The 11,174-nt window shown below is 40.4% G+C and overlaps 1 protein-coding gene across 1 annotated transcript; it reads left to right on the top strand.

Moving 5' to 3' along the window:
- The first annotated feature begins 986 nt into the window (after window positions 1-986).
- On the top strand, window positions 987-6,579 carry LOC137260983 (galactose-specific lectin nattectin-like). Its single transcript, XM_067798573.1, has 4 exons — window positions 987-1,315; window positions 2,530-2,609; window positions 3,821-3,893; window positions 6,148-6,579. Exons 1-4 carry the CDS (start codon window positions 1,081-1,083, stop codon window positions 6,357-6,359), a joined length of 600 nt encoding a protein of 199 aa, XP_067654674.1. The 5' UTR covers window positions 987-1,080; the 3' UTR covers window positions 6,360-6,579.
- The last annotated feature ends 4,595 nt before the right edge of the window (window positions 6,580-11,174 follow it).

Here is an 11,174-nt window from a genome sequence, read left to right as displayed (position 1 = left end):
ATTCGGAAACGTTTGGTTTTACCAAAATGTGGGAACTGTTTTCATGTCTTTATTCAAACAAAGGTGTATCGATCACGATAATCAGTCATGGAAGGGTGATCTCTTGTGCTCTCCCAAACTCGACTTTCTATACAATATTAAAAATAATGTAACGTAACATGTATAAATGAAATGAAACTCCCCCCTCTCTCTCTCTCTCTCCCTCTCCCTCTCTCTCTCTCTCTCTCTCTCTCTCTCTCTCTCTCTCTCTCTCTCTCTCTCTCTCTCTCTCTCTCTCTCTCTCTCTCTCTCTCTCTCTCTCTCTCTCTCTCTCTCGGTCTACGCTACACGAGAATTGCTATTAATGGGAATAAGTTGAGATGTATTCAAATTAGCATACCAATGACTTCTTTTTTCCAACGTCGCAAAATACTTAAAACAAACAATGACGTCAACGAACATGTTGTAATATTTTCAGAAAGTTCAATACGTTTGAACATGTGGCTAGTACTCTGTAAATAATGGCATCCAGGGGGTTAACCGCGTGGGTAACCCCTAACCCCTGTAAGGAACATGAGAAAGACTACACCGAATATGATGATTTAACAAGTTACAGCATTCTGAAAGATTAAATTATTTAGCCTTTGTTTCATCACAATGTTAAAACGTGTTTGAAGGAGGGTGTCTCATTGAGATAATTATCAAGCGACAACAGAAATGTTTCGTTAAAAAGGTAGAGAAACGTTTTTGTTAATTTAAGTAAGTATATTGTGTGGTTACAACTTATACATAATACATGAGATAAGGCAAATTAATTGGTTGTTTTCGCAACGGTTCATGATCAGCTCTTCAGAGGTATTCAAGTCACGCTGACAAAAAAAAACAAGTCAGTCATCCGTAAATGTTTTTAGTGAGATCTGGATATACTGAGTATTCAACATCTGATTAAAATAACATGAGGTGTCAAACTCGCTACTGAAGTTTGATTAAACGTCCTCCGAATAATCAATGCTTCTATAAGTGCAGCGTCCTCATGAAGATGCGCCAGTCATACCTGTCCACCGCTACTGAAAGAGCCTGTACACCTTTCCCTCATTAAACATGCTACTGGAACAGATGTTCACCCTTATGTTCTCTAACTTCCTGGAACCAAATGGGAACGTTGTTCTTGTGAGGAGTCAGTTGTCCTGTGCCTCGGACTGCACTGCTCTGGACGATTGTTCTTCGTTCTTCTACAACCCCGACAGCAAGTCTTGTCTGGTCACTCTACAGCGTCACTTCACCAGTGCTGGGCTCGTGTCAGCATCTGGCTTCAAGTACTACATGGCGCGTTCAGGTCAGATCTCATTCCCCGGACAAATAGTTCAAGGCACTTGTCCAAACTTATCGGTTTAGTTTGTTGGATGCCACTAATGCCATTATACATAGTTTAGTTTGGTTGAAAACTTAGCCCCTAGATGTCAGTAATGCGTTCTCTCACTTCTAAAACAGGAACATGGTTTGTCAATTGCAGCAATTTGTAAACCTTTAACTCTTTTAAAATCATGTCTTTGGCGATATAGCAAGGCTTTGGCGGTACATAACACGCCTTTGGCCATATAACATATCTTTGGCGAAATAAGATGCATTTGATGATATTAAATATCTTTGACGATATAGCATGCCTGTAACGATATTACATATCATTGACGATATAACATGTCTGACGACACAGCATGTCTTTCACGATATAGTCTGTGCCAACGTAAAACGTTGTAATGTTGCACGTATTTATTGGCGATGCGACATGTCTGTGCCAGCGTAACATCGTTTGGCAATATCGCATGAATTTTGCTGAAACAAAAACATGCTGAACACAATATCCTAACTATACAACGAGTTAGGAATGTATAAAACATCCACATATTATTAAAATCTTGCAGAAATTTACATGGCAAAAAACTGGCAATCGAGCCCACATTTAGAGTGTTATATCTATTAAGCTTTTAAAACGCGTACTCTGGTTATAATGCTACCATTTGTCCAGGAGAACATATTGCATTATATCCAGGGTGGCATTATAACCAGGGTGACATTATAACCAGTGTGCACTGTATATTGAGATTGTTATTCATGGTTCAAGGCTGAAAATCCAACAGTGCTAAGTTTAGCTTTGCTTGGAAAAAAAGACCAGCCACTGTTTCCACCAAAATGGTGGTTCTGAAATGTTAGTATGTCTGATCGTATGTCTATACAGTAAAATCAAAGTGACAAGGACACAAATATTGACTGAAGAATCGCCGTCTATAACCCTTTAACGCTTCCTGACGCAAGAGTTTCCGAGAAATTGCTAGCAACTGAAGGGATGGTGTAAATTTTGTTCTGTCACCTCTATACAATCTGTACATTTATCCAGTGAACTTTGTTTATGTACCATTTCTTCTTATTCGGTGTTGAGGGAGGAGAAACTCTCATTTCCATTCATTCGAAATATTTTGTCCAAAACGGGATCATCTGTTCCGAACTATTGTTGGAACAATGACATCGGTTTTGAACCTCTATGTCTTCCAGACTGTGACGACGTGTGGACTGTAGCGGGGATGTCCTGTTATTTCAAGGCTACAACAAGGAAAACTTTTCCAGACGCAAGGGTAATATGCACGTTTTTATCATGATGGCAAATGAAACTTCAGCTCTTGGAGAAATAAATTGAATTGAAAATCGTAGTACTAGGTATGCTAGGTCCGCTACCGATGGCTAGGTGAAAAATGGTGAAATCAAAAAGTGATTGCATCTAGCGCACCTTAATGCCTAAGTTTTAGCCTACGTTCATTAGGTCCATAAACCGATTTATCCACTACCACCAAACTTCATTGTGTTTGGGATATGTTTGGGAGATAAAGGAACACATGCATGCATATATATATAGTAGCTCATTCGGAACTTCGTGGTAGTTACTTATTTATCTCGAATAACAATAAATGACGCATGATGCACGGAAATTACCACTGTTTTGCGAATGGAAATCGATGGAAGGGGTGTAACTCTAAATCTGTTTTGCTTATGTCGTCCGCAGAATCTAGCGAATCTAGGGTCGAAGAAACGCAGTAAGCAGTTATGGTTCGAATTTCGTGCAGTATGCAAGAAGGATGATATTATTGTTCACGTTTAATGGCCAGACAACCATCAAGGCTAGACAACTAGATATGTATATAAACTGTAAAGTGACTTAGAATCCTCTCACATACCGAAAAGGATAAGTTTGGGAAGGTCTTATATTTCTGTTTTTAAAAAGTAAATTATCCAGTTCAAAACATTTTATGCCTAAATACAATAATGACTTTCGCTGAAAGATCTTTTTTGTAACTGCTCAAAACATTTGTTAATACACTAAATATATCAGTTCAAATTCGGTATGACATTTTTTATTATTTTCAACCCCCAAAATAAATAACACAAAAATATAATGCACATGTTATACGTACACAAGAGGCAAGGTCTTCTGAACGTTATGGATGTGTGCGTGCGTGAGTGCTTGCCTACGTACGTGTACGGAGTCTTGACAGATGTCAGGTGTATACGTACACAAGAGGCAAGGTCTTCTGAACGTTATGGGTGTGTGCGTGCGTGAGTGCTTGCCTACGTACGTGTACGGAGTCTTGACAGATGTCAGGTGTATACGTACACACGAGGCAAGGTCTCCTGAACGTTATGGATGTGTGCGTGCGTGAGTGCTTGCCTACGTACGTGTATGGAGTTTTGACAGATGTCAGGTTTTTCAGTGTATGCAATTGTATAAGAATTAAATAATGGCAATTAAATACACAAATGGATCTGACCAGACCCATCTTCATATTTCCAGCTGGCATGTGAGAATATGGGCGCTCTCATGGCATCTACAAATTCGGAAAATGAAAACAGACTCATCAAGAAAAGTAAGTATGCCTACGGAACCCACAGGCCCTCGTGTCATTGCGAGGATTAAAGATTTTGCTTTTGACTATAAAATTTAATAGATGAACCCCGACTTGAACCGCTTGACAGTACAATATAACTAGTTATTCCTCGCCCGTGGAAGATACTACAGTGTAAGACTTTTACGGCAATATTACACTAGTGTAATGTCGCTAGATGTATGACGTCATAAGGGTTCAGAGTCCTCACACTGTAGCCGCCGTTTCTATCAAATAAACACAATATTAAACTCGCTCCCGTCCCGTGAGATACCATTTTCATTGAACTCGTGAAAGATTTAGTATCAAACCCAGTTTCGCTCGTTTGGAACCGTATTACACGATTACACGGAAGGTCGTTTACTATTCTCTCTCTCTCTCTCTCTCTCTCTCTCTCTCTCTCTCTCTCTCTCTCTCTCTCTCTCTCTCTCTCTCTCTCTCTCGTATATCCCCGACTTGAAACGCTTCACAGTAATACACACACACGCACATATGTATGTATGTATGTGTGTGTGTATGTATGTACACACACACACACACACACACACACACACACACACACACACACACACACACACACACACACACACACACACACACACACACACACATAATGCTCGCAACGACACGAGGGCCTGTGACGGAGCCCTGCTAGGCTCATTTTATTTATTCGTCAGTTTAAGACATTGTTCTAAAAATAATGTGATGGCGTAACCTTTCGTATATCACTCTAAAGGCTCCAGACAATACATCCAATGCGATATTTTCCATTGAATGGCATCTTTGTCTTTTCATTCCGTAAATACAATCTTTGATGAAACTTCCAGAGTTCATGAACGTTTTACTTGAAAGAAAACTGAAAAACAAAAATGCTTTGGGTTCTGTTGCAAGCTGAGACGAAACGCTTTTATCCAAACTCGACAGTGCTACAGCCCAGTGATGAGAACGTATCTCGTCATGTTTAAGTCACGGGTTCGATTCCCTGTATGTGCACAGTGTGTGAGACCCATTTCTGGCGTCCCTCTTCGTGATGAATCAATACTGGAATATTACTAAAAGAGAAACTAAACTCATTCACTTACTTTCCCAAAATCGGTGTCGTGGAAACAAATAATATTTCACGCTCTGGTCAAACTCCTAAACGGACCTGCACGTTATGACAAAGTGAGTTGACGACGTCGCAATATGTCAGTGTAGAGATTGTTGTTATCCTTTTTAGATAAGATTCTGTCTCTTAACATGTTTGCTTGAATATCGCTAAAGCAACGTAAAATTCGGATTCTTAAACGTTTTGAAGAAATAACTTAACAATTTTGTTATCTCCCCAGGTTTGGGTTTAAACTTAGCAACTTTATAGGTTTGGTTATCAGATTAACAGATGAATACCCAGACGGTGCGGTTCGTTGCTTGTAATACCAATCACTGGATTGTCTGGTCCAGACTTCATTATTTACAGGCGATCATCCTATAGCTGGAATCACACAGCGTTATGCAAGCACTACAGTGATGCGCTTCGTTACAAATGCCACGACTGGCCTTTCGTAGCTGATCGTGGAACTTCTCTGAAGTTTTAGGTTTGGATACGAGGTGATGCGAATCGATACGTTCCGATACCATTTGTTGTGCTTGGGTGCGATATTGTCAAGATCTGATCTTCCATTCAGATACGGTCACATGCGTTGTGATAGGATCGACTCCACGATTTGGTTGCGATCTGACAATATCATCGCGATCCTTGTCCCCTCTTTGAGACGTGCAGATATGTTCTGTTCCGTTCACGAACCGATACCCTCGGTTGCGATGAGAAAGGATTGTGGTTGCGATGTCTTTCACGATCACGATCGAGGTGATACCGATTTGAGCTACGATTTGACCCCGTCGAGTACGCATGCAGCCTGAATGACCATGGTCTTCATTGTTTCTTGAACTCCAACAGAGTGAACACAACCACTGAGGTGTTTGTCTTGTCCACGACTAATTCTGATTTGGAAGCACGCTTATATGAGATACGTAGCGGTTTGTTACGATTCAATACGATCTGATGCGATGATTACGACTGACAATTAATCACGTTGATGGTAGAAAAATTTTGAAAAGTCCAAAAAGTTTCTACGATCAACATGATGACCACGACTGACCTGAAGATCTGAAGATCACCACGATCTGTCCATGATTAAGACCACGATTTCAAATCAAACCATTGTTACAGTCAGTAATAAGGGTTACTTCGTTCCAGAATTTGGGTCAGGATTTTGGATCGGAGGCAGTGATGAAATTCAGGAAGGGAGGTGGATCTGGCCAGATGGTCAACCGATCACGCTCAACTTTTGGGCAGAAGGTCAACCAGACAACGGTACTTTCGACCACTGTATGGAACAATGGGGATATAAGGAGGGATGGAACGATGGACCCTGTATGTTTCCTCTGACCTTTCTGTGCGAAAAATAGTTTTTAAATGTACCACAGCACTCTATATACATCTTTTAAATGGATGTCGGATTCTGCTTCTTTCCCTAAATTTGAATCAACCCTATCAAAATGTACCGTACATTTCCCGTAGTGTCGGTTCAAATTGGCGAAATATATCAAAGGTAACATGTCAATCCCATTCTTTTTCGCGATCTCAAGTACGGCAGCTCGTGCTCTTAATATCACGGTTAGAAGAGACTTTTATTCCTGTAAAAATTATGATCCATTTTAACTATTTCTCATATCTTATTCTAAAATGAATATATGTACATAATTTATAAATAGTATATAGTATCTAATATGTCTTATTGGTTGGGTGAATGAATATTTTATTGCTTCTAATGTGTATTTTATGTCATATATGTCATTCACGTGACACTTTAATAAACTACAATATCTGTCTGTCTGTGTGTCCGTATTATGTCCATCTTCTGTCTGTCTGCCAAAAAGACTTGGGATTTTCAGTTGATTCCAACTTATCCAATGATATACGATTCCCGCAGCAAAATGGCGGTCGTCATGCCTGTTGCGTGAACAGCATTCGTCACCACTCGCCCTTTTCCGAAACCTCCAAGAAGACTTGTCTCCCTACTCGCATTCGTAACTACTCGTCTCTTTCCGTGAGCTACAAGAAGAAGCCATCCGGGTTGCCGGAATGACACGAGTAGTTACGAATGCCCTCACTCGATGCTTGTTATGTGCCAAAGTACGACAAACCAATGTACACATGTAATGAGCACAGTGCTTTGATCAAAATAATCATGACTACTTAGATCGCTTATGGCATTATGTTATTGTTTAATATAACATAAAAAATATGAATCGTCATATTGAAAGTAGTAAGAACGTCGCTAACAGAATTGTGCTGTTTAATGTGAAGTGTTTATAAGAATCATGCGATTGCCGGTTAGCCATTCAAATACACGCACGTGTGATTATTGACACAACGACTGGTGTATTTTTGACGTTATCGTTCCTGTTTGAAGTAGTTCTGTTCCTACGCCAATATGAAATCCTTCGAGAGGGGCACGAGTCGGCTTGTCCTGGAATAACACGAGTTGGTCACGAAAGCGTGAACAGAAGAATGATGACGTGATGTCATAATTTTAAGTGTGACGTCACCAATGAAACGCGTACGTGACAACTATCTGTGCATACCACGCCTGGCTGTTCTGTACCCTAGCGACAGCCAGTCAGACAAAGTGGGCATATTTCTCTAAAGGATATCAGTTTATTTAAGAAACTGTGACTAGATGTACCTCTGTTCATGCCACGCCTTGATATTACGTTCCGTAATAACATTCCAGATCTATATTGGCGATCTCAAGCATGCCTTGTTATATCACGTGACCAGTTACATGACGTGACCAAATATACATTTGCACTGTTTAGTGAGTGAGTGAGTTGGGTTTACGCCTCTGTTAGCAATATTCCAGCAACATCACGACAGGGGACACCAGAAATGAGCTTCGCACATTTTACCCACGTGGGGAATTGAACCTAGGTCTTCGACTTGACAAGCGAACATCTGAAGTCGTTTGATCTTTTATGCTGAGGAAATGTAAATGCAATGTTAATTAATTGTTAACATCGGCATAGAGACACTGTTCTCAAGAGACACCGCAGGTTCCAGAGTAAGATTACACCCACAGTTCATTCTCAGATAAACGGCTTCCGATTGGCTCATTCATTTGCTGATACGCTAAGGGCTCATTGTGTGTAGTGTAAAGGTCACATGAAGCTAAAACATCAAACATAATTAAAACACAGTTATCACTTATTCATGACATATAATATACATTGCTGCTTGTAAAAAAACAAATAAACAAAATTATAAGCGTACAATCGCGATTCAAAAGTGCAATATTTTGTACTTGGGCTAACTTCCCTCGAAACGAAGCCCTCGGGAGACCGGACCCAGTCATACAGGGTGGTTGTGCACTCACGTGTAACGACGTTGTCTATTTCCTATGATTACAATACAACACAGGGAATGCACACTTCGAAGAAATGTGGTGTTCTTCTCCCACGCTTTGTGGTTCGTTTAAATGGCTGCTCGAGTTAATGTTGATACATTGTATCAAAGGTTAGATCTCCTGTTTGAAAGTCAAGTGAGCTTATATTGTGGTTCATTGGTCATCGTGCGTACGTTGGAAACGTCTACGTGAATCTACCTACGTTACCACCCCACACCGATCTCTCTGATGTTGTAAATTACAGTTTCAACACCCGTGACTATACCAGATCTACACATATGTCTGTAAAACTGATTCTCGAAATTCTGATCCTTATCCAAACCTGGGCGCATTATTCACATATATTTTGAGCGATTATGTCTTGTGGCTGTGTTTATAAATATTAATTTCTTCTCTATCGCCACAAGGCTGAACCAAAGCCTTTGTAAGTTATACGTACACCGTCGTTGTAAAGATTTTTAGGAGTTTTTATCGAATAAGCAGTTCTGTTGACGGATACAGGTTTCAGCGTCTGTCTCGTTATGATAAAGGGTTCACTTGGTGCTGTGTTTACTTTAAATTGCATACGGCAAAGGAAACTCAACGTATAATATTATGTAACTATGATTGATCAGTTACAAAGCAGGCACTGGTTAAGAAACGATCCATTAGTCTCTATTTCAAAAGACGTGGAGACACTGACAGCTGACATGCCGAACATGATTTTTCGCTACTTATGGGCGATGCAGTGTATTTTCACTCTGCTTTGAACAGTATTACAGCAATAACTGGGGACACCAGAAATGGGCTTCACACAATGTTCCCATGTGGGGAATCGAACCTGGGTCTCCGGGGTGATGAGCGAATACTTTAACCACTAGGCTACTACACCACCCCTATGGTAGTGGGTGATTTTAGGTTTACGCCGCACTCGGCAATATCCCAGCTATATGGCGTATAGGACCAGACAAACCAGAGATCAACAGCAAGAACGTCGAACTACGCGACGGGAATAACGGGAATTCAATGACATCCGGTTAGTCGACTCTTACGTCAAGCATGGGTTAATGTGAATGCTACATTCATTGCATAAGAGATCAAAGGCATGCCTGTAAAAGTAGGATACAAAAACACCTCCTATTGGGATGATTGTTAAGCATCTCTGTTTCAACCGTAAACATGCTCTGAAATATGTCAGACAATATACAATCCCCAATGGAGTCTTGACGATCAACCGACACTGAGTGGTTGGTTATCGGAAATCGTTATCTGCTGATAAATATTCTTAGATGGTTCGCGGCGAGATCGAAGTCTGTCCTTGTTTTGGTGTTTTTACCCAAAGACGCCACCAATGCCGTAATTTGAAAAATGCTGTCCAAAGCACCAGTTTTCAAGGACGTTTTGTCCTGTAATACGAAACTGTCATGATACGACGAACATGTAGGACAGTTAGAGGCCCGTCCATACACTCATCAAGGTTACTGTGTTGATGTCTTCTGTATTGAGCCTTAAATGGCTGAATAATCGCAGCGTCTAGGGCAGGTGACTTCTTGTTGTAGGTGGCAGGAAGTGTATTGTCACATGTGTTATCCTATCTGAGATTACAATATTACTTAAAGCATCAGTGAGTGTCGTGAATGAACTTGAGTTTGAATTATGAGTAGCAGAAAATGAAAATGACTTTTGTTCTAAAAGCTTTTGGCAAATGGTATTATACCCAGTTTGACATTATAAGCTGGGTATTCCGTTCTGGTAAACCATGGCATTATATCCGGGGTGGCATTATATCGGGGGTGGCATTATATCGGGAGTGGCATTATATCCGGCGTGGCATTATATCCGAGGTGGCATTATATCGGTGGGGGGGACATTATATCGGGGGTGGCATTATATCGGGGGTGGCATTATATCCGGGGTGGCATTATATCGGGTGGCATTATATCCGGGGTGGCATTATATCCGGGGTGGCATTATATCCGGGGCATTACAACCATGGTGCACTGTATTAAATTCCATTATCAACGCTGCACAGTCAGATATTACTAGTTGTCAGACAATGAAAGTGGTGATGCCGTCCAGGAAAACTGAAAAAAAACGTTTGCCGTGTCAGAATTGACTGCCCGCCAACAAGGGCTGTTGCCGTATCAGCCGGTGACAGTTTGCAAACACCATTAGTAAGGTGGTCAATTATTAAAATTGGATTACACATTGTGTGGAAGTCGCGATGGCTGAGTGGGTTAGATGGTTGGATATGTGTGCTGGCGATTAGATGCCTGATTCTGAGAGTGAGAGTTCAGATCCCGGACCGGACTCAGCGTAATGAAAAAAATAAAATTTGTACTTTGAAAAAGTTTAATCCTAAATATATCATATGTTACACTTTCCATTTATCCATCCTTTTTGCTTACAATCTCACGAACTTGAAATTGTTTGAATGGTTCGACTCCATTTTTTTGGAAGAGATTATAATCTGGGTGGCTTCTATTTCGCTAGTGTGTTCGTTTGTCAAAAGTACCGGTGTTACGAAAATATATTTTAAAAAGTAACGAAAAGATAACCCTATTACTTAAATAATGAGAATTATTGTTGAAAAAAATCATGAATGTATTCTGTTTCTAAGAAGATACTAAATAGCACTGAAAGCTGTTAAGTCAGCAGAACTTTCAAAGAGTTTTATAGATGACATATATAGGTTTATAAGTTACATATCTGTATCTTCACGAAAACAGTGAATGGGTACAAATGGGTACAAAGAGAAATGAACAAGAACAAGGGAAAGGCTTAACACATGGATGAGGATCCATTGGGTGGGAAGAGAAGATTCTTGATCGTGTGTCCC

Source organism: Haliotis asinina, chromosome 14 (genome assembly GCF_037392515.1).
Source record: "Haliotis asinina isolate JCU_RB_2024 chromosome 14, JCU_Hal_asi_v2, whole genome shotgun sequence".
In the NCBI taxonomy this organism is placed as follows: Eukaryota; Metazoa; Mollusca; class Gastropoda; order Lepetellida; family Haliotidae; genus Haliotis; species Haliotis asinina.
Note: the sequence above shows the minus strand (reverse complement) of the source record. Positions and strands in the feature narration are given on the sequence as shown.